A 16218-nucleotide genomic window follows, 5' to 3' on the forward strand; every position below is an offset into this window, starting at 1 on the left:
GAGAGCTATCCCATTTGTCAATCAGGTGTCAATTCTGAAGCCTAGTGATGACCATTTAAATCCCAACTTGGTTAACCGTTCTATAGTATACAGATTTTAAGATATTCTTATGGCACAACTGGGTGGGGCTTGGATTGTGGGTAGAGTCTGAGACAGTACCAGAGCCACCCCCTCATTTTTTTTTTTTTTTACCAATCTGACACCTGGCCAAGAGAAGCTTGGGCGAGCCAGTGCAAATTGCTCTGGGTTTGCATGGAAAACTTCACGCACCTTGTGCACAGAGATTTTTATGATGCAGAAGACAAATCTAGTTTTGATCTCTAGGGCTTCAACTTCTCCCTGGCCTCAAAATCCCCCTCCCTTTAATGTTCCCTGGCTTTGAGTCCCCCAAATTCTCTCTCTCTCCAAGCTTCACTGGCTGTTCAGGAGCTTCCAGGGTGGAAGATCACAGGAAGGAAGACCCCAAGTCTGCAGTCTGCCTGCCTGCACAATTTGTAAGCTTCACTGCAGCAAAGCTCTACTCGCATGAGTATGGGGCCTCCGAAGGCATGCAAGCTGCAGCCCCTCAGACTCACAGGTGAAGAGCTCAGCAACAGAGAGGGTTTTGAATTTACACCAGAGCCTCCTGTGAACTGCCTCTCTAGCTGCTGAGCCCAGGGCCCTGACACCAACTGCTGCCCAGGGACCTCACCAATTGCATGGGACAGGATGTGCAATTGACAGCTGGCCAAAGAGATCCCGATTCTGAATGATTTTTCCTTTAACAAGAAAACCCTCGGAAACTCCATGAAGAAAACTGTATTAAGAAACTGTTGAGGCTCTTTAGTCCTGCACGTCACTCGAGGCAAGAATTGTCTTTGCTTCATTTGTTTGTACAGTGCCTTGAGTGCTAGACCCTAATCTCTAATTGAAGCCTCTAGATGCTACTGCAGTATTAAAACAAAACCTGCACGATGGTCAGAAGTATGCATAGCCTTAACTCTGCCCCTGGTGTAAATCCATTATAAGAAAGCCCCAATGAAGTCTAGAAGGGAGTGCATGATGGACCCAAAATGTCACTTTCTCCTTTATGCTTAGAATGTGACTTTCCCTGCAATTCCTCCGAGTAAGCTCCCTGTGAAATTGAACATCTCCATGGATATACATCCTTAACACCAGTAAAGCTTGAAAGTGAAATTGACAAAAAGATCAGATGGTATCCTTTAATTTATGGTAATACCCAACCCAAAGTGGAGATTTTAGGCAAATGATATATATTTTTAAAGTTCTACAAAACTAGAGTGTCTTTTGCTGTTGTTGTTCTTAAGCATGGCCCATTACCTCAGAACATATATTGCAAAATATTTCCCCAAGCTAAGGAGAACCTTGATTTTACAGACACCAATCTTACAAACAGCCAGTGGTACAAACCATTTTTCCCTGATGGGATTAAAAAAAAATACAAACAAAACAAAAGTGATGTCAATGAAGAACAAGTCAATTTCCCTTCGTATTCTGATTCCTTCAGTGCATTGGAATCTGCGTTGCAGGGGTTTGAAGGACAAGAAGAAAGCAATGCAGTGAATTGTAACTTATGCACCATACCTACTGTCATTTTGAGATGGTCCTTTTTATGAACTTTTTGATTTTATGAACTCCTCACTCCCTGATTAGTTCATAAAATAGGAGTCTTGCTATACATGAAAGCATTGTCTTGAAGGGTAGATCCAGGACAACAAAAGAATCAAGGTTTGCAATCCGCGGGAGGCATTAAATGCAGCCCTAGAGTTCTACCCTGTGCTCTCTAGGCATCCTTCTCTTTAATACTGGGACGCATACCACAGAGACTGTATGACTTATTAAGCACAGAGATATTTGTGTGAGACACTGACAAACAAGCAGACAAACCTGGGATAGTTGGGGCTGTGCAGGAGGCAGTGATAAGAAACAAAAGTGGACATGAAGGGGAAAGCAGAGCTGAGAGGATGAGGGCAAGACGTTTGAACTTGATGTGGTGAAAGATGGGTGAGACAGTAGACAGATTCAGCATTATGGTGGGGTGATGCCATCAGAACGATGGGCAAGGAAGATGATCTTAATAGCTGTGTTTTGAATGGACCAGAGCTGGGTGATGTAAGTGTTAGGGAGACTGGAGAGAAGGAGGTCTCAGTAATCAAGAAAGGAGATGAGGAGGATCTGGACAAGCATTCTGATTGTCTGGACAGGAATAAAGAAATAGAGTAGGACACAGCCTGGACGGGTGGGCAAGAAAGAGGGAGGAGATGAAGATGACACTCACGTTAATGGCCTGAGTGACTGAGAGGATGGAAGAGCTGCCAACAGTGATAGAGAAAGGGAGAGGAAAGAGTAGGCAAGTTCAGTTCTGGCCCTGTTCAGTTTCAGCAGATGACAAGACATCCAAGGAGGTGTCCAGACGCCAGGCAGTGGTGTGGGACTGCCTGGAGGGATGCAGGCCAAGAGCAGAAAGGCAGATCTGTGAATCATTGGCCTAAAGAAACCCGTGTGATTGGATGAGATCAGTGTCAAGGGAGCAGAGGAAGCTGCCTAGGAAGAAAGTGCGTTGTGGGACTCCAGTAGAGAGCAGAAAAGGGAATGAGACCCACCGAGATGATGAAGGAGCAATCAGAGAGGAGGAGAGGAAGGAGTCACAAAATCCAGGGGTGGGGAGATGAGGGACAGGCTATTCCAAGACGGGTGTATGCTAGTCAGTGTCAAAAGCCACCAAGACCTCAAAGAGAACAGGAATTGGGCAGAGGTCGAGAGAATTGTCAGGAAACAGTCATGCAATGTCCGCTTCTAAGGATAAAATCTTGAAATACCAAGCACTTTAACCTCCCCATGAAGCCATTATGGGTGTTCAGCATCCTTCTGGAGATAGTTTATATCTGGCAGGACTGGGCCCTAGCCCCTTGCCCCTTCACCAGGATAAAACTGCAAGCTTTGTGCACGCACTTCAAAGACTTTGAGTAGCATGCACTGTGAACACCTCAAGGAATATAATACCATGTACTTTAACTGTTATGACTCAAACTACTGTTGTCAGAGCAAAGTGCATTACTTCTAGACCAGGGCGATCCTTGAGTGGAGCAGTGCAAGCGTCAGCAGAGGCAAAAAACTATGAAGCTGTGCCTCTTCATGAGAATAGGCAGACGCTTGACAGAAGGTGAAATGCAATTACATTTCAGTTGTACTAAGTGAACACTGCAAAGAGAAGGTGCCATCTTTGTAAAAATAACAAACGATGAAGGTATGGATGCAAACAACTTAAGCAACATGTTTTGTGCTGTCACTAATTGACATCAGCCACAAGTGCAACCTGTGGAACTTGTTGCCCAGGGCATGGTGATGGCCAGAACTGTGACTGGGTTCACAAAAGAATGAGACAAGCTCATAGAGGACAGGTCCATCAATGGCTATTAGCCAAGATGGTCATGGACACAACCCCATGCTCTGCATGTCCCTAAACCTCTGCCTGCTAGAAGATGGGACAACAGGGGATGGATCACTTGATAATTGTCCTGGTCTGTTCATTCCCTCTGAAACCTCTGGTACCGGCCACTGTTGGAAGACATGATACTAGGCTAGATGGACCATTGGTCTGATCCAGTGCGGGCATTCTCATGTTAAATCACTGCCTGAAATTTCTGTCCAAGTGCAGTGACATAAACACAGACAAGTTCCTAGATGAAGCCTTCTGTGTGTGGGAAAGTGAAGAACAAAGATTGCCAATTTACTTATGAAGGTAACTGGGCATCACAAGCAAAGGGATAGGCTCCAAGGTCTCATCAGCCTTAGAAGGTGGAAGCCCTGTCACCCAGAGCATTTAAAAGTCAACTTGACAAATTTACTTTACTATTATTTATAGGAGACCACAGCTGTGCCCAGCATGGTAATCAACATGCATGATCAGGTCCCTGCTACAAGGCACTTACTATCTAGAACAGGGATGGGAAAACTATGGCCTGCAAGCTGCATCCAACCTATCAGTCGTTTTAATCTTGCCCTCGAGCTCTCACTGGGGAGTGGGGTCTGGGGCTTACCCTGCTCCATGTGCACTCCACGTGGCTCCTGGAAGCAGCAACATGTCCCCCCTCTGGCTCCTACATGTAGGGTCAGCCAGAGGGCTCTGTGCGCTGCCCCTGCCCCAAGCACCACCCCCGCAGCTATTGCCTAGGAGCCACAGCCAATAGGAGCTGCAGGGGCGGCACCTGCGGACAGGGCAGCGCACAGAGCTGCCTGGCTGCACCTCCGCATAGGAGCTGGAAAGGGGAAATGCTGCTGTTTCTGGGAGCTGCTCGAGGAGATTAGCGCAGCCCAGAGTCTGCACCCCTGAGTGCCCCCCATACACATCCCCCAACCCCCTGCCTTAGCCCTGAGCCCCTTCCTGCACTTCGAACTTCTTGGTCCCAGCCCAGAGCTCCATCCTACACCCCAGACTCCACAGCCACATCCCAGAGTCTGCACCCTCAGCCAGATCCCTGACCCCCCATCATGCCCCATCCCCCTGCCCCAGCCCCGAGCCCCCTCCTGCACTCCAAACCCTCATCCCCAGCCGCACCTCAGAGCCCACATTCCCAGACAGAGCCTCATCCCCTCCAATGCCTGCATCCCCTGCCCCAGCTCAGAGCCCCTGAACTCCTCATTTCTGGCCCCACCCCAGAGCCCACACCCCCGGCTGTAGCCCTCCTCCCCTCCCCCCCACCCCAATCCCAATTTCATGAGCATTCCTGGCCCTCCATACAATTTCCCTACCCTGATGTGTACCCTTGAGCCAAAAAGTTTGCCCACCGCTGATCTAGAGCAGGGCTGGGCAACATTAAGGGTATAGAGGGCCACAAAATCCACTAAAACCCTTTGGTGGACCACAGAGAAAAACAGCATTTAAGATTGAGCTGGGTTGTTGAGGGGGCCAGTCTTCCCCATCAACCCAGATACCAGCTCTGCCCCACGCCACCCAGCTCCACTTACTGCCCCCCATATTACCTGACTGTTTCAGAGCTGAGAGCCAATCAGGTTCTGCCTTTCCTCCCTACCCCCCAGCAGAGCCAATAGAAAGGAAGTAACAAGAGCTGGGTGGTGTGGGACAGAGCCAGAGCCTGTGTCCATGGGGAGCCCGGTGCATGGCACAGCCTGGGTCCATAGGGGAAAAGAGCAGAGGCAGAGACTGGAAGCAGCAAGACCCCATGCGCCAGGTCACAACACCACTCAACTTTGGCCTGGCCACCCCTTGGTCATGTCAGCAGGGGAGGGTCTCCACTGTTATGCCATCCATTGGCTGTGGGAGCTAGGAGCCAATGGGAAGGCAGTAGCCAGAGCCAGGTGGTGTGGGGCAGATCCCCACCCCTGCATGTGTGATGGAGAGGTTGTTGAGGCAATGGGTGGCATTGCAACATGACACAACGGCTCCTGCTTCTAGTCCCAGGCTCCACGCCATACCCCCTGCAACCCGCTTCGCTCTGAGCGCTGTGCTTGGTGCTCAGATTTAGCTGGGCCTGGGTGCTAGGCCCATTGGTGGCTACGCACTTGTTCAGCCCCAACAAAGAATATTTTCACCACCACCTCTGGGCAGGCTAGATACAGTCCCAGGGCCACCACTTGCCCATCCCTGAGATTGTTCCAGCTGCCATTGAAGTCAAGAGAAACAGGGTCTAATCCTAAACTAAGGTCAAACTCTGAACTCTTTGGCTGAAATTTGGCTCTTATTCAGGCAGAGTTCTCACTGAAGCCAAAGGGAGTTCTGCCCGAGCAAGGAATTTGGGATTTCATGCTGGGACAGGTACAGTTATTCCAGGCAATTCATGATAATGATCAGGTATAAGGGCAGGAGCAGACACCTGCAGAGCAGACCCTGAAGGGCAGGGATATGAACTGGATGAGCCAAGAAATCTTTTCCATCTCTGACTTCTAGGAGTCTAAATCCACAAATTCAAACCCAGATGGATGGATGCCAACAACCCTAAGCTTCATTTTAACAGAAATGGCTCTTTTCCAGGGAATATTACTCTTGCTAGCACCAAGAAAATGAATCATGTAGAAACACGCAGATGAAAAGAATATGGACTGGAGACCCGAGCTGGGAACGCTGTGGTTCTATGACTCAACACATTAGCTAACAAAACACAGATGTTAGAGTCACTTTCAGCACGAAGTGGGAAAACAATGTTTCCTTTGCTCCTTTAGTGTTTCTTTCCTCACCTTTCTCTCACTCAGACACCTCTATTTTCCCCTTGCACATAATACTGATTTCAGAATTGTTCTTCTTCGCTCTCATGCTTTGTCATGTCCCTGCCCTGAGCTTTGTAACGATTTTGTGATGTATTTTCTCTGTTTCTACTTCATTTGGCTCTGGAAACTGCAGACCGGATTCAGCTCTCAACCTGGTGTAAATCAGAACTCTGCTGAAGCCAATGGAGAATCTGGCCCAGACGTCCTCTGTTTATCCATCGGGCAGGTATAGTCTGGACACCAGAGCACAAACATCCTTATATGTTATCCTTATATCATTATATCCTCTATTCCTCAATGTTGCTCAATAGGACTGTCTCTAGAATGGAGCCAACTCTATGGCCTGGTCTACACTACGCGTTTAAACTGAATTTAGCAGCGTTAAACCGATTTAACCCTGCACCTGTCCACACAACGAGGCCCTTTATATCGATATAAAGGGCTCTTTAAACTGGTTTCTGTACTGCTCCCCGATGAGAGGAGTAGCGCTGAAATCGGTATTGCCATGTGGGATTAGGGTTAGTGTGGCTGCAAATCGACAGTATTGGCCTCCAGGCGGTATCCCACAGTGCACCATTGTGACTGCTCTGGACAGCAATCTGAACTCGGATGCACTGGCCAGGTAGACAGGAAAAGCCCTGTGAACTTTTGACTTTCATTTCCTGTTTGCCCAGCGTAGAGCTCTGATCAGCATGGGTGCCAATGCAGTCCCAAATCCAAAAAAAGCTCCAGCATGGACCGTACAGGAGATACTGGATCTGATCGCTGTATGGGGAGACAAATCTGTTCTATCACAGCTCCGTTACAGAAGATGAAATGACAAAGCATTTGAAAATATCTCCAGGCTATGATAGACAGAGGCCACAGCACAGTGCTGTGTGACAAGTGTAACGGAAAGCCAAAGAATGAAATGGACGCTCACGGAGAGAGGGAGGGGGTACTGAGGACTCCAGCTATCCCACAGTCCCCGCAGTCTCCGAAAAGTATTTGCATTCTTGGCTGAGCTCCCAATGCCTGTAGGTTCAAACATTGTCCGGGGTGGTTCAGGGTATATCTGGTCAATTTACCTCCCCCTCACGTGAAAGAAAAGGGGAAAAAATCGTTTCTTGACTTTTTTCAATGTCACCATATGTCTACTGCATGCTGCTAGTAGATGCGGTGCTGCAGCACTGAACAGTAGCAACCTCTCTCCTCCCTTCCACGGTGGCAGACAGTACAGTACAAAATGACTGATAGCCATCCTCATCATCCTGTGAGTGCTCCTGGCTGGCCTCGGTGAGGTCGGCCAGGGGCGCCTGGGTAAAAATAGGAATGACTCCTGGTCATTCCCAGCAGATGGTACAGAACGGCTGGTAACCGTCTTCATCATAGCAACTGGGGGCTGAGCTCCATCAGCCCCCCTCCTTTCATATCTAAAGAAAAGATTCTGTACTGCCTGGACTATCATAGCAGCTGGAGGCTGCCTGCCCCTCATTTTATCTCACTAAAAAGTCAGTGTTTCTTATTCCTGCATTCTTTATTACTTCATCACACAAATGGGGGGACACTGCAACGGTAGCCCAGGAGGGTTAGGGGAGGAGGGAAGCAATGGGTGGGGTTGTTGCAGGGGCACCCTCTAGAATGGCATGCAGCTCATCATTTCTGCGGGATCTGACACGGAGCGGCTGTGCTCTCTGGTTCTCTGATACACTGGTTCTCTAGTACACTTGCCCCATATTCTAGGCAGGACTGACTATTTTTAGATAAACCATAAAGGAGGGAATGACCTGGGGAGTCATTCCCATTGTTGTCTTTGTGCCCCCGGCCGACCTCAGCAAAGGCCAGCTAGGAGCACCCCTGACAGCAGCAGACAGTACAGAATGACTGATAACCGTCATCTCATTGCCAATTTACAATGGCATGGCAGACGGTACAGAACAACTGATAACCGTCATCTCATCGCCAATTTACAATGGCATGGCAGACGGTACAATAGGGATGGTAACTGTCTCTGCTACCTTGCAAAGGCAAATGAATGCTGCTGTGTAGCACTGCAGCACCGCCTCTGTCAGCAACATCCAGTACACATACGGTGACAGTGACAAAAGGCAAAACAGGCTCTGTGGTTGCCATGCTATAGCGTCTGCCAGGGCAATCTAGGGAAAAAGAGTGCGAAATGATTGTCTGCCATTGCTTTCACAGAGAAAGGAATGAGTGACGACATTTACCCAAAATCACTCATGACACTGTTTTTGCACCATCATGCACTGGGATCTCAACCCAGAATTCCAATGGGCGGGGGAGACTGCGGGAACTATGGGATAGCTACCCACAATGCAACACTCCAGAAATCAACGCTAGCCTCGGTACATGGACGCACAACACCGAATTACTGTGCTTTGTGTGGCCGCGTGCACTCGACTTTATACAATCTGTTTTACAAAAACGGTTTATGTAAAATCGGAATAATCCTGCAGTGTAGACATACCCTATAACTGGGTCATTTCATGGCTTCTCTGCGGAGGTTGCCAACCAGGAGGCTAATGGTGGTCATGGATTTTGTGATGTCCCCACCTGTGCATCAGGAATTCAGCTAAGAGCCCATTAACTCATTTCATATATGTCACTGAACAGCTATCAGATGGTAGCATCTTTCAATCATTACCAGGGAGGGGCTCAAACCATGAGGTTTGGCTCTAGAATTAGGAATGTAGGAGTTGCCAGACTGGATCAAACCTGAGGTCCACCTAATCCAATATCCTGTCTCTAACAGTAGCCCATACTGGATGTTTCTAAGGAAGATGTAAGAACCCAGAAGTGAGGAGCTGTGGAATAATCTGCTGCCCACATAGGGCTCCTTCTCATCTGTAATAGACATTTGCATAAACTGAGAAACACAACATTTAATATTCCTTCCTAAAATTTTGTTATTCATTATGATAACTCTACTGCCCAATCCCTTTTTGAACCTTGTAAAATTCTTGGTCTCTCTGACATCCTGTGGCCGTGAGTTCCACAGTCTAGTCACCTATTATATGAAAAAATATTTTCCTTTTATCGCTTTTGAATTTCCCACCTTTTAATTGCATTGACTGTCCACTTGCTCTCATGTTAACCATTTGATCTGAATCCAAACTGCCCTGAAATTCAGGGGGGTTGGATATAGTGTTCCACTTTCAGACCATCTCTAATCAGTACTGACCTAAATTCAAACTACTCGCCTAGACGTGAAAAAGCCCATATCCTGTTCCTCAATCCCACTTAGCCAACCCAATCCCATTTCTATTTACTTTTCAAATCTCTTTCTCGCTCTCTCTAAAGCACTTTCCCTGGAAGACGCACAAAGTACAACTAAGCTGAGACACAAGATAAACAAGTGGAGATTGCCAGCTAGAAAATATATGTAGCCGTGAATCATTTGCAGGAAACCACACTGATTTCCAAGTCTGATATAGGTTTGATTCTCTTTCTAATGATGTTCCTTCCTTTATAATGTGCACCAAAATAGGGACTCTAACCACAGAGGGATTGTTTACCCACTGTTACATGTGCAATCACACAACCCACTGATGTGAATGAGGCTTTTTATTCTATCCACATTTTTTTGCTGGCCTGCTTGGCCAGTTTGAATCCACACCCATGATACACCAAGGAACATTTGTCACAGTGAAGCTCATCTTTAGTCTCTATCCCTAAGAGAACTTTGCCAGTGAGCCCGGCAATGCTCTGCAAAACAGAGCACATAAAGCAAAACAGAAGAAAATATGCAAAGACCCTTCCCTCCCGCCCGCTACCCCTCATGCTCACATTCTGTGGTTCACAGCTTCAAAATTAATTGATGCAATTGGCCAGAATCTCTACTCAGTTAAACCAGTGAAAATCAGAATAACTCCATGAAAAAGTCAGTGGAATAACCAAGATCAGAATCTGGCCTGATAGTTTTTACAATTTAAGCCATGCCTTTCAGTAAAAGCAATGACCTGTTCTGACAGCTAGCCTTGATTATAATAAACAGTCCTCTTCCAGCACCAAAATTTGTCACTTTGACATTTTATTCACCTGGTCATCTAATCCACACTTTTCTTTGTATTAGTGGTTGCTTTCAACTAACCATCAAGTATCAAAACATTTTTACAATTAAGAGCTTTTCTCCTTACTAAATTCCCCCAACATATTTTTAAATAAAACAATCAGCTTATACATAAGAACCACAAATGCACAAGGAGCTTAAGATACAAGTAACTCAGTGCCTGAGGCCTCTCACATGTTAGCCCATCATAAATGTAAAATGAAAATCCCCACAGACTTTGTTTTGCATTAGATGGTGCATAAAACCTACTTGAGAAGCCAGATTAGTAAGCAACTTTGTTGGTGTTGTCATATTTAAATAAAGAAAATCAAAAGGGGATTAAAATGTCTTTTGGAGTCTCACCATAACTTTGTGTAAATAGGCCTAGAATGCCTAAAAGTCATTTTATGATGATGATTTTGTTCCCAACAAACCATAAATTGTACAGCAGCCTCACAAAAGTCTATTTGCCCATTCCTCTCTAGGGCAGCTGGCTTCAGAGTTTTGTTCATTTTGATCATTGTCATCATTTGTCACTTGGCAATTAAATTTTGTGCCCAGGCTGGTAAAAAGACATGCAATGTTGGTATATGATCATGTGCATTCATCACTGTTGTTCCAAGGGTCCAAATCTTGAAAGGACCTTGCTGAGTTGTTATACAGGCAAATCAATAGGTGTTTGCCTGTATGAAGACTGAACAAAAACTGGATGAGGCCTCAGGATTTGGCCCACTGGGAGTTTTACCAGATAAGGACTGAATAAAAACAGGGGTGACGATTTAGATCTCAATCATACTGGTACAACTCTGGAGTATCTCCATTGACTTCAAAGAGTTAGTCTGAATTTATACTGGCGAAACTGGGGTTAGAACCTGGTTCTGGGTTAAAGACTTCAGGATTTGGCCCAATACATAGGGGCTATATTCTGACAATCTCATTCATAATGCGCTATACCTCACTCCACAAGTAATCCCACTGAAGAAAATGAGATTACTTGTAGAATAAGGTGTAAGGGTGGGAGAATCCAGCCCTAAGTAGCCTTATTATAACAAAGTCAGAGGATTTGAGAAGCAAAAGGAGAGAGTAGTGATGAAACTCTGTTACCTGCAGGTCACATCTGCTCATTTTTTCTCTTTGATAGACTGGCAGATGGTCAGCAAATAGTCTCACATTTAAAATGCAACATAGATTTTAAAGTGTAAAAATAAGCATCCAACTATTTTAAAGGATTCCTGTTCCCCAAGGTAGCCAGTCACCTGTCTTTTTACTCTACTTTGAATCTATTTGCTCACACTCACAAACCAGCCTCCCGGACGTCACCTTTCCTGTGTTTGGGCAGAATGATCACTAGTGTAGACAGTACTATAAAGGTGCAATAGCTAAAATATACAGGCAGCTCCCTGCACATATCTTCAACTGTGCTGCTTGTAAAAAAGATGAAAAATATAAAATAAGCCAGACATAAAGTGCCTCTGGAAATGTTGAGTGATTTGTTCTATTTTTTTTAACTCCTCTAAAAGCATGTTGTGAAAAGTGCATCTTCAGCTATCAGTCAAATACATAAGCTATTCCAAAGGGCTATGTCCCATTGGTCCTTCAGCTCTGATCTAAGAGACTGATAGGTATGAAGCGGGCTCATTCTGCCGGACTCTGATGTGCAGATGGGTTGCTGGAGGAAGATAACTCATCTTCAGGAAAGATAGGTGTCTTTCCCACCCGCGCACACTTGGATGGATCAGGTCCCCTCAACTCCCAATATCCTACTTATGAGAGACACAAATGAGTGTACCGCCAGCGGGTGCAAGATGCTGGCACCTTTACTAGGCTTGGCAGGACATGGATCACAATACTTTCACCCTAAGCACAGCCACATGGCACTAGGTTACCATACCAGAGGCAGAGCTACCAAAAATAGGAAGCAGAGAATGGGCTAAATCTGGTTTAATTGAGCTTCGGTTTTGATCTACCGTGTTACAGACCCAAAGATCTTTGCCCGACAGCCAGATCATGCAACTTATGCAAGTAGTGTTTACATTGCAGTCAATGAGACTATTCTGGTGAGTAAAGGCTACATGCATATTAGGGTTGTAGGATCAAGCCTTAGGTCTGTAATCTTTCCTACTGCGTTTTATAATAAATAATAATTGAAGATATATCTATCTCCTAGAACTGGAAGGAACCTTCAAAGGTCATGGGGTCCAGCCCCCTGCCTTCAACTGCAGGACCAAGTACTGATTTTTGCCCCAGATTCCTAAATAGCGCCCTCAAGGACTGAGCTTACAACCCTGGGTTTAGCAAGCCAATGCCCAAACAACTGAGTTTTAGACTAAGTATGAATTTTGCCCATGTACTAAATGCATCAAACGTACTAGGCTAAAATACTTGATCTACTTTCAATCATTTGTAGTTTGGAGAAAATGGTGTGAAAAAAAGTGTCACACTTTATTTTTGATTATCCTGTGGTTTTTTGTTTTCATGTTGTTGTGCAGCACCCTAGACATTTTGGTGGAGAGAAACTTCTTTGGCTCACACCAAGGAATGTTTTCAGGTAGCACTTTTAGCATATATAATCTCGCACGATTGCTTTATTCAAAGTTTAGCAGAGTCCTGACCAATAGTGGCTTTGAAACTGTGGGCTGTGGTGCAGGATGATCTGCAGACTATTTGGTAGTGTTCAACAGGGAGCTGTCTGATCATATGGTGTTGATTCCTGCTAGGTATTTGCAGCCACTAAATTGTGTTTTAAAAGGCTAACAATGCATTTCAGACTTTCTTACTATTACTTTTCCTCATAAGCCATTGCTGTTGTTGCCACAGGGATTTTATATGCTTGCAAATGCAGGGAGGGGGAGATGTCCACAGGCAGACAAATAATCTCTTTATTTAGATGTCCACACTGTCAAAAAAAGTTTGAGAATTCCTGCTATGGAATATAAAATGGCTCAGAACATCTCTACTAAGGAAGCTCTAGGAAGTCATTGCTCTCTAACCATCTGCCTCTTAAAACTGCTCCTGTGTAATGAATGTCAATTTTGCTGTTTTATTTTTAAGTCTTGAAGTGTCTGTTAAACCCTAATAGGATTTAATACAATGGAGATCTTTTCCTATAATTTTCCTCTGGGTGTTCTTTGAGTCATTATCCATTTTTAGATAGTGGTGGAGTAATTAAACAGATCCAGGCATCTTTCAAGTATTGAAGGGTATTTTTAATTAAGGAGAAGTTCAGGTGAGACTTTGATTATACACAATCCTTCTAGCACAGATGAAGCCATGGCTTTCAAAGTTTTACCAGATATATAAAGTATTCTCTCTGACTCTGTAGGGAAGCCTTCAGGCCATGGCCCCAGACCTGACATTTATCTTTTTAAAAGCCCTAGGCCAAGCTGCAAACCACAAAATCAACAAAATTACCACGTGTCAAGCCAGAGACAAACCAAAGAGTTATTGAGTACAGGTGGAGAGTGCTGAGGATATTTTGATATAACTCAAATGCAACATCTGAGCATCTAGGTTTTAAAATGTTCACAATGTCATTAAACAAAGTTGATATGCATGTATCAGTGCCACACCTCAAAAATCGAATAAAGAAACCGTAAACAGTTAGCACTAAGACCATTCCTGTCACCTTCAAAATTGCATCTGACCCCAAATCTAATGAATGAGAACCAGAACTAGACTGAATTAAACTGTGCTCCTTTTCCAAACCTTTTTCAAGGTATCACAGGTTATATCCATGCAGTAAAACAAAGTCTTTTCCTGGTGTGGCTCTGGGCCTGTCTGTGCATTGTGTCTGTGCATATTGGGGTGTGTGGTGTCTCTGTGCTGTCAGTTATGTCTGTCTTTTGGTGTGTCGTCTGAGTGGGCGTTGGTGTGGGCGTGTGTGGCTGTGGCCCTGAGTTCTGCATCCATGCATGTCTGTGCCTGTCTCTGGGTGTGCCTTTGTGTTTCTCCAGGTGAACATTTGTGAATGGCGTCGTCCCTTGGCGGGCACGCCAGCGTGTGTGTGGCTAGTGTGTATCTCTGCCTTTTCCCTCTTGCACAAAGCTTCCAAGTGAGCGCAGCTCCAGCTCAGAGCCTTCCAAAACACACCCTTCCCCCAAACTCACAACCCAAGAGAAAATCAGCACCACCCTTCTCCAAAGAGCAAGGCGCGCCGGGGGGAGGGACGGTTACACACACACACAGGACTCCAGCCCCAGCGCCTGGCTGGGAAGTTTGCTCGCTCACCTGTTCGGGCCCCTGGAAGCAGATCCTGCAGAGCGGGGTCCTCATGCCGCTGTCCAGGCTGCTGCCCAGCGAGTACCTGTCCTCCGCCTTCCCTTTGCAGAAGTCCTCCGAGGACGCGCTGCTCATGGTGGACGCCGGGGGCTCGCCGGCCGGGCTGCTCCACTCCTCCTCGGGCGGGCTGGCCGGGCCGCCCCCCCCTGCTGCCGGCGACCTCCAGGCGCCCCCTCGCCCCCCATGCAGCGCGGGCAGGGTGTTGTTGGCCGCCGGCCCGCCCGGGCGGGGGGCTCCGCTGTCCATGGGGAGGGGAGGAGGGGGCGCGGGGGGTCTCCGGAGCAGGAAGACTTTCAGGTCATTGAACAACATGCGGCAGCGGCATTTGAGGAGGCTCTGATGGCGCAACATCTGTCTCGGACTCCGCAATCCGCAGCAGCAGCACCATAAACCGACTACACCGGCTGGTATTAACATGTGCCTTCCCTTTCCAGGCAGGGACGGGCGGGAAAGAGCAACCGCCGGGGGGGGGGGCAGGAGCCAGGGGGCTGGTGGCTAGTTTCTCCCCCCACCTCACCCCCAAATATTGGGCAGTTTTCTTTCTTTTAAAAAAATGGATCTGGAGGAAGATCTGGTTAAAATTCACCGCAGCCCGCTGATCATTAATAAGGATACAAAATTATCTCTGCCCTTCCCCCACTCCCCCCCTTTTTTTTTAACTGGACAAATTCCACAAGTTTGTTTAGAAATAAGCCGGTGTTAGAAATAAACCCTCCGCTGGGGGGGTTCAGAGAAACACGGGGGCTCCTGGAAGGTCTTGACTCCTGCGCCTGTGAAAAAGGGGGTCGCGTCTCTCCAGTGGGTGTGGAGAAAGGAGGGCAATATGGGTCTTTCCCCAGTAGCTGGCATGTCAAGCGGTTCCTTTTCCTTCTAGTTGTTAGCAGCCAAGTTATCTGAAACGGTACAAACGGATGTGGCATCAGACGGGAGAAACAGCGGACTAAGGACATGCAAAACTGGGTTTTGTTCTTCTCATGATCAGAACTGCCTTCGTTGACAAAAGGGCTTTCACGTTATTCTTTTCCTGGGGAAGGGGGTGAAAACACCCTACGTTCACAGGCTCCTTCAAACGTTGCTGTTGTGTTCAGAATGTTTCATGATCAATATTAAAAGTCCCGAAAGACACGATTAGCATCCAATGAGCCTATCCCCCAAAGCAGTTTGTTTGGTTTGATTTTACCTCCTCCACTCCAGCAGCTGTCTGGACCACACACAAAAACCTGGCAATTGGCGAGGAAGGGGGGGGGGGCTTAGTGCCTGCCCAGCTGTTATTCCCCTGGACTAAAAACCCGTAGATATCTGATTTAGTCTTTGCTTGTAATTGACCAGGCAAACGTGGCTCTTACATGGTCACGTTTCCTTCTCCCTTTCTCCAAGCAGGGACGTCATCTAAGGCATCGGCAGCCTGCACAGCCTGTAGTGAGGATGGCAAGGAAGGTTCTCTCTGCAACTGCAGGAATCTCCTTTGGATGCATAGGACGAGGTTCCTTCCTTTTCTCCACCACCAAACCCAGCTTCATTTTCCTGCCCTTCTCTCCTCCTCCTCCGGCTGTTGTTCTCTCTCTCTCTGGCATTGACACTCAACCATTGCAAGTGTCTCTGGCAAAAAAAAAAAACAAAAAACAACTCCTCTCCGTCTAAGAGCCTCTGATGAAACACAATGCACC

At 46.7% G+C, this 16218-nt stretch overlaps 1 protein-coding gene across 2 annotated transcripts in view; it reads right to left on the reverse strand.

The window, feature by feature from the left end:
• MARCHF4 (membrane associated ring-CH-type finger 4) overlaps nucleotides 1-14968 on the reverse strand; it is a 175045-nt gene extending 160077 nt beyond the window's left edge. For both annotated transcript variants that reach the window (XM_030581006.1, XM_030581005.1), the window contains exon 1: nucleotides 14501-14968. In XM_030581006.1, the coding sequence (XP_030436866.1) occupies nucleotides 14501-14968 (468 nt within the window). The remainder of the gene's footprint in view (nucleotides 1-14500) is intronic.
• Nucleotides 14969-16218: the final 1250 nt, after the last annotated feature.

Source organism: Gopherus evgoodei, chromosome 11 (assembly GCF_007399415.2).
Source record: "Gopherus evgoodei ecotype Sinaloan lineage chromosome 11, rGopEvg1_v1.p, whole genome shotgun sequence".
Taxonomy (NCBI): Eukaryota; Metazoa; Chordata; order Testudines; family Testudinidae; genus Gopherus; species Gopherus evgoodei.